Source organism: Entamoeba invadens (genome assembly GCF_000330505.1).
Source record: "Entamoeba invadens IP1 unplaced genomic scaffold scaff_1105074726215, whole genome shotgun sequence".
Classification (NCBI taxonomy): domain Eukaryota; phylum Evosea; order Mastigamoebida; family Endamoebidae; genus Entamoeba; species Entamoeba invadens.
This window is the reverse complement of record NW_004440347.1, coordinates 37,258-53,793: the sequence shown is the minus strand read 5'-3', so window position 1 is coordinate 53,793 and position 16,536 is coordinate 37,258. Positions and strand designations below refer to the sequence as shown.

The 16,536-nt window shown below is 33.9% G+C and overlaps 5 protein-coding genes across 5 annotated transcripts; all 5 read left to right on the top strand.

Moving 5' to 3' along the window:
- Window positions 1–895: 895 nt before the first annotated feature.
- On the top strand, window positions 896–1,252 carry EIN_453170 (hypothetical protein; the record flags this gene model as incomplete). Its single annotated transcript, XM_004256410.1, has 1 exon — window positions 896–1,252. The coding sequence occupies one exon, from the start codon at window positions 896–898 to the stop codon at window positions 1,250–1,252; it is 357 nt and encodes a 118-aa protein (XP_004256458.1).
- A 695-nt stretch (window positions 1,253–1,947) lies between these two features.
- On the top strand, window positions 1,948–3,456 carry EIN_453160 (serine/threonine protein kinase PAK, putative; the record flags this gene model as incomplete). The annotated part of the gene is made up of 3 exons (XM_004256409.1): window positions 1,948–1,976; window positions 2,066–3,118; window positions 3,249–3,456. 3 exons carry the CDS (start codon window positions 1,948–1,950, stop codon window positions 3,454–3,456), a joined length of 1,290 nt encoding a protein of 429 aa, XP_004256457.1.
- A 2,858-nt stretch (window positions 3,457–6,314) lies between these two features.
- Window positions 6,315–13,328, top strand: EIN_453150 (protein serine/threonine kinase, putative; the record flags this gene model as incomplete). The annotated part of the gene is made up of 1 exon (XM_004256408.1): window positions 6,315–13,328. The coding sequence occupies one exon, from the start codon at window positions 6,315–6,317 to the stop codon at window positions 13,326–13,328; it is 7,014 nt and encodes a 2,337-aa protein (XP_004256456.1).
- A 356-nt stretch (window positions 13,329–13,684) lies between these two features.
- On the top strand, window positions 13,685–15,085 carry EIN_453140 (hypothetical protein; the record flags this gene model as incomplete). Its single annotated transcript, XM_004256407.1, has 1 exon — window positions 13,685–15,085. The coding sequence occupies one exon, from the start codon at window positions 13,685–13,687 to the stop codon at window positions 15,083–15,085; it is 1,401 nt and encodes a 466-aa protein (XP_004256455.1).
- Window positions 15,086–15,875: 790 nt separating this feature from the next.
- Window positions 15,876–16,536, top strand: EIN_453130 (hypothetical protein; the record flags this gene model as incomplete). Its single annotated transcript, XM_004256406.1, has 1 exon — window positions 15,876–16,536. A coding segment is annotated over one exon (661 nt), but the record flags the coding sequence as incomplete, so codon positions are not given.

The following is a 16,536-nucleotide window of genomic DNA, read 5'->3' as shown; positions in this document are numbered from 1 at the left end:
AAAACTATTTGTATAGTAATAAATAATATATAGTTTTTTATTTTAATTAAATACAATTTTTATAACAAATCATTTTAGAAAATTAAATAATTTAATTATTATATATAGTATATCAATAGTTAAATTATCAAAATAATCAAATTATTAACTTTATTAATTATTTATTATACCAATTATCTAAATTAAAATAATAAATATAGTTTAAAATAAAAAGAATTCCATAAAACATTTCTCAAATAAGTTTGATCTTCTGTTATCAAGAGTAATAATTTTATTAAATTAAATATAATAAAAAAACCATACATTATAGTAAAAAGAAAAGTTCATATTTTTATTTATAGCAAAAAAATAATTAAATGGATTAGGTAGATAACCCGATAATTTAGTCTTTAATTATTTGTTATAATTAATTTGTATTAAAAAAATAAAAATAACCAATAATTAGTCGTGATGAATCTATTATAACGCAATAATTCTTTTATGGTATTATATTGATTAAAGTTTGACTTCAATTAAAAAAAATAATTTTAACGGTTTGAAATTGAATTTATTTGATAATTTTTCTCTAGTTTTTTATACTAATGAATGAACAATAAATGATATTTAATTACCGATATAAATTGAATTTCATTTTTAAAACCTTTTTCAAATGCTTAAATGCCATAATAAACGTTTTGATGTTCATCTCTAAAAACAATGCCGAACAATCAACTCAATGAAAAAAGTCAAAACATCCCTCTTCAGTTATTCAAATAAAAAAATCCGCCAAAATCTCACAAAAAACGGGAAATTGATGGAAAAAATGATTGAATTAAAAAACTAATAATAATTAATAAAATGATTCATTACTCAAAAGTCCTATATAAACGAACTTTTTAATAGCAAATAACACACAATGGCTTATTACGACAAACACGCTTATAAACAACAAGAAAAATACTACGAACACCAAAGAGACATGCAAAAAGATATGATGAAACATCAATATGAGGCTCAGAAGGATGCTATGAAATACGGGTGCGCACCAGGTATGGCTCCTATGGGGTATCCACCTATGGGATGTGCTCCTGGGATGGCCCCTATGGGTGCTTATCCTCCTATGGGTGCACCGGGAATGGTTCCAGGTATGGCTCCTATGGGTTGCCCACCAATGGGTGCTCCTGTTTATCCACCTATGGGCGCACCAGGAATGGCTCCGATGGGTTACCCAGGCTCAATGGGAATGGGTGGATATCCCAATGGTGCTTTCTAATTAATTAATTAATCATTCTTAGACTTTTTGAATTATTCGGTTATTAATTTATTGTAATTAAATGTATTATAATCAAATTATTATTATTTAAATAATAAATTATAGTTATTAAATGAATTCTAATAAAATTGAATCGAATCAGTGATAATAGTTTTAAATAAAAACTTTTTAATAAAACAATTTATTATTAAATAAATAAAATTATAAATCATAAAAAGTTATTTTGTTAAAAAATTTTTAATTGATAATTATTTGGTTTTTTTATTAGTTGTTTTTAATTTAAATTAATTTTGAGTGTTGATTTTTTTATCAATTCAAAAATCTTTTACTAAAAATAAAATAAATAAAAAATTTCAAGAACTCAAAAGTTTAAGTAAAACAAGTTAATTTTACTTAATAAATAAGTATAGTAAAACAAACAATAAATATAGTATTAACAAAAGTCAGTTATAATTTTTCATTTACAAGAATTTAGTTTTCACCAATTTAATTTTTTTTAATAATTCTAGTGATGATTTTTGTTTTATTTTCCACAAATGAAAGGAAGAAATTAACTTGATTTTTTCGACTGATAATTAGTGCAAAAAGGCACTGATGCAACAGACTAATTTTTGTACTTGTTATGTTGAGTCAAAACAAATCCATTGATTTCCAGATTTTTAGAAAACCGGAACTTCAGAGAACTTAAAAACTCAATGAGTAAAACTCCCAAAGACAAGAAGGAGTTTGTATTTCGCCATTTCTTCATTAATTCATCATTTTCGAATACCAAAACCTATTCCCTTTATTCTTCTCAACACATTTGACTTATAGTGACATTGCTATCGACGTCATCCCTCTCCCCAAAACAGACAAGAAGAAGAAGAGTATCTTTCAGAAGCTTTTTGGTAAGAAGGAAGACAAGACGACTGTCGTCTCCGTCAAACAAGGGACTCATATGACTTACGATGAGAAGGCTGGGATTTCCGGGTACCCCCCACAATGGGAAGCCTTCATTAAAGGTTCTGGTCTTGTTAAAGAAGAAATCGAGCAGATTGAGAACAACAAAGATCAGAACGCAGCCTTTGAGGATGTCGTCAAATTCCACTTAAAAGCAGAGCCTTCTGCTTTGAATAAGATTTTAAAGCCCAAATCGGACGACGACGATACAGCGGAGATGCTTGAGATCGACGACCCCGAGTCGGTCTTACCCGAGAAGGACACTGAAATGACGTTAGAGCAATTAGCTGAGCCGGGATTGCCTGAAGACTTCTTTGAGAACTTCAGTAAGATAGGGGAGGGAGCTGCTGGGGAAGTCTTCTTAGCACAGAACAAGAAAGATGGGAAAGACTTTGCTTTAAAGAAGTGTGTGATTACCTCGAAGAATGAGAAGAGTTTGATCAATGAAATTGAAATCATGAAGAATTGTAAGCACGTCAACATCGTCTCGTTCTTCGGAAGTTATTTGGAAGAGGGATATGTTTGGGTCGTCATGGAATTCATGGACTCCGGGTGCCTCACAGAGATCCTCACAGAGTATGAAAATGGGTTCAAATTAACAGAACCACAAATGGCTTTTGTGTTGCGCGAAGTGATGCGTGGACTCTTGTACCTCCACCAGAGACATAAGATCCACCGCGACATCAAATCAGACAACATTTTGATCTCCTCCGACGGTTCAGTGAAAATCGGTGACTTTGGATACGCAGCGCAGTTGACGTCGCAAAGAGATAAGAGAAATTCTATTGTAGGAACACCTTATTGGATGGCTCCAGAAGTAATAAGAAATAAATTGTACGACGCTAAAGCTGATATCTGGTCCATCGGAATTATGATGATGGAAATGACGGAGGGAGACCCCCCGTATATGGAATTACCACCACTTAGGTTTGTTCTTCGTCGTTTTGAGTGGGTCATGATAAGATGCCAAATATCTTATTGAATCTGGATGACACGTGAGATCTAAATTCTCTAAGATTGGTAGCACAATGGATAAAGAATGAGTACTCACACACAGAGCGTTGTTCTTGATCACGACAAAGGGTATCCCACCACTGAAAGAGAGAGAATCGTGGACGCCAGACCTCGTGAAATTGGTAGAGTCGTGTCTGATGAAAGACCCCAATTTACGACCGACGAGCGAACAGGTCTTAGAAAGTCCGTTTGTAGCTTCTGCGTGCAAGAAGGAAGAGTTCGCACAGGTTGTAGCAGAAACCCACAAGTAGTCTTTATAACTTGTGTTGTTCTTTGTCCGTTTTTACTATTAATTTATAGTTATTTTACTAATAAAAGAAGTAATATATATTTAATCGATTGCGGGTGTGTATCACGGGGAGAATGCATGCTTCCGCGATGAAAGTTCCTTCTTTTCACAAACTAAATAGACTCGATCTTCAACATGGTCGAGGAGAGTGAAGTGCTTACCTCTTAAATATTTTTGTTGGAATTTTGAAATTAAGTTGAGATCTGTTTCGTTTAAAGAGTTGACTGTATAGTCGTCTAGGGAGTTTATTATAATGTCTAATAGTTGTTTTATGTCAGCAAATTGCGTTGTATACTCTTCTTCCATCAAATCGTCTTTTTTTTGAGGTTTACAATCTCCTCTTTCATATTTTTTTAATTAAATTCATTGAATATATTTTTATTTGAATTTTTTTCATTTTTTTAATTAATAATTAAATCGTTTTTTTGCTATTACAAGTATCATATATAATTAATGAAAAATTGTTTATTCATACATATGTGGGACTAAAGTTTCAACCAGTACCTAGGTTTCGACTTATTATTTAATTAGTAATTGAATAGTAATGAACAAGTTTCCCAATTTATTTTTAAAAACTGTTCTAAATAAAACTTTTCATATTTAGTTATTAATATTACAATGGTATATAAATTATTAATTATTAGTCGAAACCATGGTCTCGGTCGAAACCTTAGTTCCACGTCTGTAGTAATGATTTTTATAATTTAATGTAAATCTTTTTACTGAATCTATTTAAGTTTTTAATTTTTGTTATTCATTTGTTATTTATAGTTTAAATTTAATAGTTTTTTAAAATCACATCCATTCCAACTGAAATTTTGTTGATATAAAGAGAAAAAGAATTTATCTTTTGGGAGTTTAGCACAACGGTAGTGTATTATAACAGATTTAATTCTATTAAGTTCAAATCAACTTTAAAGACGTCGGGTTCGACTCCCACAACTCCCGTTTTTTTATAAATTTCAAATTTTTTTATTTGTAATCATTTTTATAGTTGATTATGATAAATATTAAAACTGCAGTTCAATAAATGCTTCCTATGTATTAAAAAATTAAATGAATTCATTTAAGTTGTATAAACGTTGGATATACATATGACTTCATAATTATTTAGTCGAGAGTCGTTAAGATCTGTTATTAAATTTGTTATTCCATAGATATAAAAACAAGCAAGTTAAATTTGAACAGTTATAAATTATAGCTAAATTTATTATTAAAAACAGTTTCCAACTTTATACAATGGTTATATTTTTGTGATTCAATAATTGAGTCAATTTAAGTATCTTGTTCATAGAAATTGTGTCTCTTATTTTTTAATAGAAACAATTTGTGGAAGTTTTTATATTTTTAACGTTAACATTAGAATATGCTTCATGAATAATGAAGCTCCATCACATATATTTTATAAGAAGAAATATGCCGTGAATAAATTATAAAACAATAGAATCGAAGGAAATAATAGCAAATTTAGTTTCAAAAATTTCAATTGGTTAAAAACTAAAACCACTTCTTCGACTTCCATAACCAAAAAATAACTTAAAAGTACAAACACTACAGAAACGAACATGTTCTTGTTTTTATTTCTTTTTCTGCCAGTTTTGGGCATTAACTACATAGTCCCAAGCGACACGGAATTTGTTTGCGATGAAAGTTGTTTGTTCATTATACTCATCGAGTTGTAAAGGTTAAGAGTTTAAATACATTTTCTAAACAGGTTATGTAAAATTCATATCAAATATATTTAGACGGTTTTGTACCTTAAAAAACTTGAATATTTGTGAAACACTAAAAATAATATCTTTTATGCTTAATAGCATTTTAAGTTATATAATTACAATGTATAATTCTGTTAATTAATATAAATATTAAAACACAGGGAGAACCAAAGTAACAACTGAAAGTATCTCATCAGTTCAATTTGATTATTCAAAAAACATCACCTATTCAAAAGATTGTGTGGTGACAGACGATTTACTCTTCACATTTTCTTCTGGTGTTTTTCAAATGGAAATTATCAAAACAGAAACATTCATTCCATTCAAATTGGCGGGTGGAATTAATTTAGAAAAGAATGTCGAATTAACACTGACAAATTACAACAAAATTTTCGAATTCAAATTATTGATTTTGAATATTAATTCAACACTAAAATTTAACGAAGAATTCGTGTTACAACAGAGAACTTTTTCTTTTGCAAATCATCGACTGTATTGCACAAATTTCACGACAAAAAGTGCAAAAATCACGACAACTGATTTTTACTTGGGATATACAAATTATTTAATAGTGATAAATACGAATTTTTTAACGCAAAATTCGGAACTCATTGTGCAAAATTGCATCTCAAATGACTCCTCGATTTTCACAATGAAAAATTCAAAATTCGCTGCATCACAACATTTGGGAATTGTCACATTAAATTTGGAAAACACTACAGTTCATTCAAAAAGTCTACGGACGACTCGACTTACACTAGTTGGCACTTCTAACATTATTACAGATGATTATATTGATCTTGGATATTTAGTGTTATTGGACACTTCCTTCATTGAAACAAAGTCGCTCACAATATCACAATCAGTCTCATTTTCATCACAAAAGAGTGTAACATTTGGATCACTTGAAACTATTTCGTTGTTCGCAAGAATGACTATAGATATTAGTGTGGACACTTTTATAACGAAACAAATCCCTTTTGTACATGTAGTAGGTAATCTTAATTTGAATGATATAATTATAACATCAAATACCAGTTGTGTCGACGCCTTTTCATCATATAAAACACTCACATTCACAACATCAGATAACACAAGTAAATACATGTTACTTTCAAACGGAAAATTATTGCGATTTTGCAATAATGAATTGAATGAAGAAATCCACTGCTATTTAAACTCGACAAATTACTTGGACGACTTTTCAAAGAAGGTCGACGTCTATTCTTTTACTTATCCGCACTGCCCGTGCTTTGGAAATAACTGTTATATTCATTTTGAGAGTTCATTGAGTACTTATACAACAATTGGAAATAACAAGATCGATGCGACTCTTATTGGAAGTCACTTAAAACTCGACTTTTCTGTTGCTCCGATCAAACAAAGCACTCAATTAAACATAAAAAGAACAACTGAAACCATTCAAACAGTCCGAGGGACGATCGAATCACTCAAATTTGATGAAATTCAATTCGACTTTGTGTTGGCAGAAGGTGTCACAATAGAAAAGACCAACAGTGGAGAATCAACATCAAAGATAACATTTTTGAATGCAAAAGGTAACAACATATTTGATATTGAATGGAACTCAACTTCAATGAGATGCACCTTTTTCACGTTAAATTATGAATACATTTTCTTTAATGGAAGTTTTGTTATTGGAGACAATTTAATTGACATTACAACGTCGGCAGCAATAACAATACTTACTCAAGTGCCGATAATAACAACAATGGAAGAAACAGATCAATGTTACCGGTTAAATTATTCAACATCACCAGCAGTATTTCGACAGTGTGTTGGTATGTGTAATACATGTCAAGAGGAGTACAATCCAGATGGTGAATGTTTTGTACCTTCTGTAGTTCAGAAGCCAAATTGCATTTCTTGTTATGTTGATGAGACTTCAAATAAATTATGTAATTTGTGTAAGACCGGATTTTATCTGGAGAATGGGGATTGTGTGCCATGTGTTGCAAATTGTGCTTCTTGTGATAAAGTCACTGGTATTTGTTTTGAATGTGCAAAAGACTTTGAATTAAGAAACAACACGTGTGTTCAGTGCATTAATACAAATTGTGAATATTGCAATGAAACTAATGTTTGTGTAAATTGTAAAGATGGGTATACGCTAAATACATTTGGAGAGTGCGTGTTTTGTAAAACATATTTTGGTGGATGTGAAAAATGTTCAACAAATGAGTTCAAGTGCAATCAATGTACAAGTGGTAATTATTTAAAAGATGGGGGGTGTGCAAGTTGTACAAATGAATATTGCCTTTCGTGTGGTCCAATTGAATTTAATTGTTCTCGGTGTATTCCCGGGTACTTTCCCACACAAAACAGAGAGAAATGCATTACATGTAACGAGAAGATCAATTGTTCTATATGTTCTACAACTAGTGATGTTTGTGTAGAATGCAACACTGGGTATTATCCACATAATAGTCAATGTGCATCTTGTGCTTCGATAAATTGTGAAGAGTGTGACAGTGAAAATGGGATATGTTCACGGTGTATGAATGGGTATGGACTTGATAATGGTAATTGTATTCAATGTGAAACAACATTACATTGTTTAAATTGTGTGGTTAATGGAATATGTGAAGGGGCGTGCGAACTGAATTACACAAACCACAATGGTATTTGTCAATTGTGTTCTTCAATACCAAATTGTAAGACGTGTTTACAAGACAGATTTGAATGCACTGAATGTCTCAACAACAATTTTCTTATAGATGGAATATGCGAGCCTTGTGCTGTGAATAACAAGTGTTCTACGTGTTCATCTACAAGTGATCACTGTGAAATATGTAAAGACGGAAATTATCCGTTAAATTATAAATGTGTTTCATGCTCTAAAAACACACACAACTGCCTCACATGTTCAACCTCAAATGACACGTGTATTACATGCAAAGATGGGCACTATATGAATAAAGATTTATATTGTGATACATGTCGCAGCATCTATTGCTTAGACACTTTATGTTCACAAAATGGAGAGTGTTCTGGATGTTTGTCCGGTTATTACTTAGATGGCTCCACTTGCATGAGTTGTGAGTTAATCGATGGCTGTGCCGCATGCTCTCCATATTCCAAGAGTTGTGTTATTTGCAAAGACGATTACTATAAAAAGGAATCATTGTGTCATCCATGCACAGACTTGTTCTGTGACAAATGTGACCAAAACGGGTATTGTTCAAGATGTCTTCCAAATTATTATCTTGACAATGGGATTTGTGTCGCTTGCTTATTGAAAGAAGGGTGTGCCATTTGTTCTAATACTGCAAATGCGTGTTTGGAATGTCTTGAAGGATATTTCCCAAGTAACGAAAAGTGCTTAACATGTTCAACAAAAAATTGCGAATCTTGTGATCGAATCACTAAGAAGTGTTTTTCATGTGTCGATGGATATTATTTGAATACCAGTGAATGTATTTTGTGTTCCAAAACAAATGAAAATTGTAATTTGTGTAATACATGGGACACTTGTCTTCTTTGTAATAATAACTATTTTCTTGAAGGAAACAAGTGTATTTCATGTTCCCAAAAGGAGCATTGTTCGACATGTTCAAACGTTGACAGCAAATGTATAATTTGTGTTGATGGATATTTCCCTAAAAATGGAAGTTGTGAAACATGTGCTATGAATGGATGCTTCGATTGTTCTACAACAAGTGGTGCATGTACTTCATGTCGAGAAGGAGAGTATCTGAATAACAGAACGTGTGCAAAATGTGAATTAAATTGTAAAAAGTGTAATTCTAAAATTGGTTGTACCGAGTGTTTGGAATCATTTTATTTAATGGATGGTATTTGTTTTCCATGTTCACTGAAAGATTCGTGTGGAAAATGTAGTACAACAACAAATTCGTGTTTAACATGTAACACTGGATTCTTTCCTCATGACGCCGTTTGTCTATTGTGTTCCACAAAGAATTGTTCTTCATGTGACAACTCGACAGGGTATTGCACTTCATGTGAACAGACACGCTACTTAGATGCTGGCGAATGTAAAATGTGTATTTCCACACTTTTAAATTGTGAGACATGTTCTGTAGGCACAAAGTGTCTTTCATGCGCTCTCAACTATTTTTTAGACTTGGGTCGGTGCTTTCCATGTTCATCAAAATTACACTGCTCAACATGTTCACAGACGTCCCCATTATGTTTGGAGTGTGAAGAAGATTATTATCCAGCCGGAAAAAAATGTGACACTTGTCTCTCGAAGCATTGTACTGTTTGTAGTAACACAACGGGGAAGTGTTCGGCTTGTGCATCTGGATATAAGCTCCAAGCTGATTCTTGTGTTTCATGTGCGAGTTCAAACTGTTTGAACTGTGATGTGGATATCAACTCTTGCTCTGTTTGCGAGCCGAACTACTCTCCAACAACAAATGGAACCTGCACACCATGCAACTCGACTTATAGTTCATGTGCCACAAATTTGTGTTCACAAACAGAACCACAGAAGTGCCTTGAGTGCAGAGACAATTACTTTCTCATTGATTCGGAATGTTGTTCATGTGCGTATAATCACTGTGGAGTATGCGACAAAGTGACTGGAGATTGTTTGACTTGTGAAAGTGGATATTACAGAGTTGGCACACATTGTTATATATGTGACTCTCAAAACGGAAACAATTGTTCAATTAATGGCTGTTCAAGTGTTGATGAGAACGTCTGTTTTGGATGTGCACCACACTTCTTTTTGTCTTCTCAAAGGTGTGTTGTATGTGAACTTAGTCCAAATTTATGTGCTCCACAAATGTGCACAGAAACTGGACTTTGCACCGACTGTCCCGAAGGTCGATATTTATTTAACGGTGTTTGTCTCTCATGTAATGATTCAAACATCTTACATTGTAATAACAACTCGTGTCAAACAAAGGGAAATATCTGTCTACAGTGCCAAATGGGGTATTACCTGTTCAATGGATACTGCAAAAATTGCACCTCAACAAACCCCAATTTTTGTGATGAAGGGCAGTGTGATCCAGAACATGAGGGAAAGTGCTTGAGTTGCAAAGACAATTACTTGATGACAAAAACAAACGAGTGTCGACAAGTTCAAGACATTATTTTACATTGCGAAAAGGCTGTTTCATGGCAAGAATGTATTTTATGTGAGAGGGGGTATGTACTTAACGCAGGAAGTTGTGTAGAGAAAAGGTGTGATGAACAAAACGCTGTTAGTTTAGATACGGTTTGTGCAAATTTGTGCTTTAATTGTGTGTCTGCAAAAGCAGACTGCAGTGTTACTCACTCCCTTGCAAACTGCGCCAAACAATTTGTGACAAACGACTTGTCCAAATGCCTTTTATGTGAATTGAATAATTCCATTACCGGCATATTCAATTGCTCTGAAACTATTATCAGCGGGTGTCTTACAAATTATCAAGATACGTGCTACCAAACACTTAATGGGTATTACTTAACACCATATAATGAGGCATCGAGGTGCGGAAATGACGCAACCGTATGTTTGTTCGACTACTCAACGTCTTTAGAAGAAAAATATGAGTGTAGGGAGAACTTTTACTTGTCATATAACAACACGTGTACACAAAAAGACGTGGCAACTAAATGTTTGAAATATGAGAGTGGACTATTTGGAAATAAAAGATGTGAAACGTGCAGTCCAACAACTTTTATTCATAAGTCTGAGTGTGTTTCATGTCTACCATTTTGTGAAGTGTGTGATGTCAATAGCTGTTTCAAGTGTCTTAAAAATTATGTTTTAATCAATAAGAAGTGCTACACAAAAGAACAAACACATTGCACGTATATTGATGATACTACAAACAAGTGTATATTGTGTAATACTGGGTACTATCTGAATGACGACAGTGTGTGTGAGATCAACGACAACTTTTGTCTTTTACAATGGAGTCTTGGGTGTATACGTTGTATCACAAATATGACTGAGCCTTATATGTGTGTAGTCTACTCACATACCAAACAACGTGTTGCAAAAGATTCATACATCATGAAATATAACTCAAGTTCTGTCGACTACAGAGACTCGTGTCTTCATCTAAGTAGTGTTGGGTGTTTGAGGTGTCGAGATGGGTATTATCCAAATGGTGTTTTGTGTGTCACTTGTCCTGAGAGTTGTACAAAGTGTTCGACAGCAAATTTGTGTACTGTTTGTGTCGAAGGTTTTTACATCTCAAACGGACTTTGTGTGACCAGTGAAGTGCTTAAAAGAAGTTGTAAGACGCCTTTTTTAAATGGCATTGGATGTCGTGAGTGCAAAGAGACGTTTTATAGAAATGGGACATCGTGTTATTCGTGTGATGAAACATGTCAGACTTGCACTGATGCTTTTACGTGCACCATTTGCGTCGACCATTTCTTCAAAACTGAACACGTCGGCGTCTGTAGAAGCTATAATGTCTTAACACATTGTCTCAACAAAACAGTCAATGGTTGCACACAATGTGAAATTGGCTATTTCATGTATAATGGAGAGTGTTACAAGTGTCACCAACTTTGTCGGACGTGCACTTCTTCCTCCTTGGTTGAGAACAGTGACCATATTGTGACTACCACTTCTTCTGAACATACTACCATCATCATCAATAATAAGACATTCTTTCTTTTAAATAAGTGCACTTCCTGTCACGTCGATTATGTGAAGACTACAAACACCCCAGAGTTTGTCTGTGTTTCATATTCATCTATTAAAAATTGTGCTTCTGCATCTTCTTCTGTATGTAAGAAGTGTTCTGGGTACTATCAACTGACCGACGACAAGTTGAGTTGCCAGCGCCGGTCATTACTTGCTGTAGTCTTTCCCATTGTTCTTGTAACTCTCTTGATTGTGTTACTCCTTATATCAATACTCCTTATTGTTTTGATAACAAAACACTTTGACAGAAGAGAAACGCTGACTTGTCGTACAAAATTTGTAAGAAAAATTAAAGACACGCGACCTCAATTAGACTTTCCATTGAAATGCGTTTGTTCGACGAAATCAAGTTTGACCTTTTCCAATTTGATTCCAGTCGGTGTCGAAAGTGAAGACGTCGTCACAATTGGTAATGTCAGTCACCACACACTTAAACTACAATTTGTCGTCAAAGACGACGAGCATAATGAGAAGTATCACTTCCGAGTGGATCCGCCTTTTGTGACCCTTCGCAAAGGATATTGTTGTGAATTTCATATCTACTTGAAGCCGATGTGTACTTGTCGAGTCGTAGAAGATATCGTCTTCTTGTGTCTTAACTTATCAAAAGGTATCCAAACTAAAGAGTCTCTTACCCTTGACTTCGAGACTGAACTCTCTTCCAAACTCGATCCCGATGATCTCTTTATAAAGCGAGAAATTGGTCGAGGGGGTGCTGGAGTTATTTATTATGGGATGTACCGGAAGTCTCGTGTAGCAGTGAAAAAGGTACGAAATGTGTTTGATGTTAATTCCACCTCTGAATTTATGTGTGAAATTGCTATGTTAGAAAAGATGCGGAATGACTATATTATACACTTCTATGGGGCTGTGATCATACCAAACAAGTTGTGTTTAGTCACTGAATACGCCGCATATGGAAGTCTTGGTACAATACGTCGAGAGACCACTAAAGAGAAAAATGGCACCTTTGCAATTAAAGTGATGTTAGATGCAGTAAAAGGATTGGACTATTTACACACCAATTCGATCATCCACAGAGACTTTAAGCCAGACAACATTCTCATAGTATCTCTGGAAATCTTTGATAAGGTAAATGCAAAACTCTCAGACTTCGGGACAGCTAGAAACCTCAATTGTCTTGTTGATAATTTGACATTCACTAAAGGCATTGGAACACCCGTGTACATGGCACCAGAGATATTAAGAAGAGAAGACTATAACTCCGCTGCCGATATTTATGCAGTTGCCATTTCATTATTTGAAGTCTTCTGCTGGGAAGATCCATTCCCTAAAAATGCTTTTGCCTTCCCGTGGAGCATTGCACGGGCAATAACAAGTGGAATTAGGCCTCAATACACAGACAACATCAATGAGAATCAAAAGAGTCTAACTGATTGGTGCTGGACGGATATCCCAAGTCAACGGCCACGTGCCGAACAAGTCTGTGAGAGGCTTGAAACGATGTTACAATTGTTATAATGTTTATAATTTACTTATTTTAATGATGAGCAATGAATTTGTCTTATTTAAATTTTTTGATTCTGTTAAAACAAAAGAAGTCAAGAACAAACAAAAGTTTAAAATAGATTCTGGTTATACCGGAATCTATTTAAACCATTACTGTAAATTATATAAAAAATCAATAAATGATTACCGATATAAATTTGAAGTAAACCAAAGGTGTTTTGACTCTTAATTGGTTAAATAAACGAAGGAGAGAAACATATGAAGTTAAAAGCAGACAAAAGAGCTCTTTTCAATATCTCTTCGGTTGAAAATTTCCTCAAAATGCTTCGAATCAAAGTGAAGAGTCTAGAATAGATAATACAACACGGATGGGACTTGATGGGTACTCTATGATGATTGTTTCGAAATACTTTACGTCGATCGACCAGTTCATTGCAGTTGAGATGGTATGTAAGAAGTACAGAAACTTGATGGCTAAGTTTCATTATAATCCAATACCATTGAATAAAAAGACGATGTCGTATTTTACTAATTTAGAGACACTGCACATCTATTATATAACTGATGACCATTTCGACGACATCTCCTTCTTTGAACGAATTATTTGGTATTCAATAAGTTATTCGCATGTCATTCAAACACTTGATGTCACACAAAGCAGTGCAAAGTGCAGATTCGATAAACATTCCAACGAACAAAAAGTCACTTACAAACGCATTTCATTGCACCAAGACGTCACAAACAGTTTAAAAAGTGTCTCACAGCCACACTCACTCTTCTTTCCTCACAACACATATAGTCTTGGGTATCATCTCTTCACTAAACAAACTTCATTGCAGTCAGTGTCATTACCAGACACCATCGTCACTATCGGGGAGTTATGTTTTTCTGGCTGTGCCAACCTTTCTTCGATCACTCTACCCCAATTTCTGACCTTTTTAGACTCTGGCGTGTTCTGGGGGTGTTCATCTCTGCTCTCCATTGCACTGCCATCGACTTTGAATATCATAGAAAATGGCGTGTTCTGTGGCTGCAAGTCACTGACATCAGTGTCGATCCCCAAGACTGTCAATTACATCGGCGACTGGGCGTTCTTCTGTTGTTCGTCCCTTGAATACATCGACATCCCAGACAATGTCTGGTGTATAGGAGATCACGCATTCACCGACTGCTACTCGTTGAAGTCAATCAAAATCCCAGAACAAGTCAACGCGACGGGGTTCTGGTGCTTCTCCAATTGCACGTCGCTCTCTAAAGTCCTCTTCCATCGGAACGTGTTCGCGCTGAAGTCGGAGTGCTTCTCCGCCTGTAGTAACTTGAAGGTGGTCGAATTGCCAGAGACAGTCAGTCAGATAGGAAATCGATGCTTCGCGCTCTGCACGTCGTTGACTACTATTGAAATCGCGAGAGGGGTCGTCGAGTTGGAGTTCAAGTGTTTCTTCATGTGTGGCTCTCTAGTCAAAGTCAGAATCCCAAAGACAGTCTCAAAAATAGGAAAATTGTGCTTTGCGGGGTGTAAGAAACTCAAGAAAGTCAAAATCCCGTTGAAAATTAAGAAATTGAAGTACGGCTGTTTTTATGGGTGCACCGATCTCAAAAAAATCGAAACACCCCACCGACTTACTTCACTCGGAAAAAAATGTTTCTTTGGATGTAAAAATTTGGAAGAAATTGTGGGACTGAAAAACGTGGAAAATGTGGGGGAATTCTGTTTCGTTGGTTGTGAAAAATTAAATTGGAAAGATTGTAGAAAGTGCCAAAGTGAGTGAAATAACGTTTGAATATCGTTTGAATCACTAACATTTGATTTTTTTTTATAATTTTATTATTATCAAATATTTTAATAAATATTTAATGTAATTGAAAGGTAAAATAAGTAAGATCTGTTTCTAATTTCAATGTTTGTAATTAATAATTTATAATAATTTATTATAATAAAATTAATTAATTTATTTATTTAACTTAAAAATACTTAAAAAAAATATAACATAAATAAACTATATAATAGTAAAAAAAGGTTTGTTATTAAAATTATAAAAAATAGAAAAGAAGAAAACCGAAATTGGTTTTTTAAACTGTAAACTAAATTTATAGTATTTTATTACTTGAAATAATAGTAATATTTTAAGAAAAAACACTTATAATAAAAATATAATAAAAGAATTATTAAAACAGTTTATCACAAAAAAAGAAAAAATAAAATGAACATGTTATTTTATTTTGAGAACAAACCAAAACACGAAATTTTTCTTTCTCACATTTTGATAATTTTCATTATACAAAAATAGTATTAAAACATGATAAATTCCGATTTACAAAAAACAAAAAAAAATAACTTTCAACATTGAAATATCCCGGAATAATACTATTCATTATAGCAAAATTTGTTATTTTTTAATTATATAATTAACTTACAAAGAAATATACAAAGAAATCGTAATAATACTATTAATTATAGATTGTTAATAGATAAATTTAGTAATGAACTCTAAAAACCGGGTTCTAGTTGTCCTATTAAAATCCGAACTAAAATATCAAAAATCATATTTTACTAATTGAATGAAGGCGTTACTGTACTTATTATTAGCATTCGTTCTTTTTGCGCACGCCGAGGAGAACTTTGAAGATGAGTATGACCTCGAAGACGATGAACTTGACTTTGATGTTGAGGAAGACGACGAGGACGACCTTATTGAAGACGACGACGAAGAAGACGAACTTGAGTTAGAAGACGATGATGATGATATGGAGGATGACGAAGAAGATGAAGATAATGAAGACGACGATATGGAAGATTTCACTGATGATGAAGAGGATAGAAGACATCACCATCACAGAAGAGCTGGACCATCAAGAAAAAGAAGACATCATAGACGTCATCATCACCATCACAGGAGATTTAGACCATTTGGGAGAAAGCACAGACATCATAGAAGACACCACAAACATAATAGACGTCACACCTATTGGGCTCTCTCAAAGCTCCGCAGACTTCTGAGAAGAATTAAAGGACGTAAGACCGTCTCTAAGAAGTACAAGGCAAAGATCAGAAAGTACAAGAAGGCGATCAAGAAGCACAACAAGAAAGTTGCACTCCGCCGCAAGTTGAAGGCAGCTGGGAAACCGATGCCCGCGAAACCCGTTGTACATCGAAGACGACACAACTCGATGAAGAAGTACATCAAAAAGTCCCGCAGAATCTACAAAAGAGCAAGAAAAT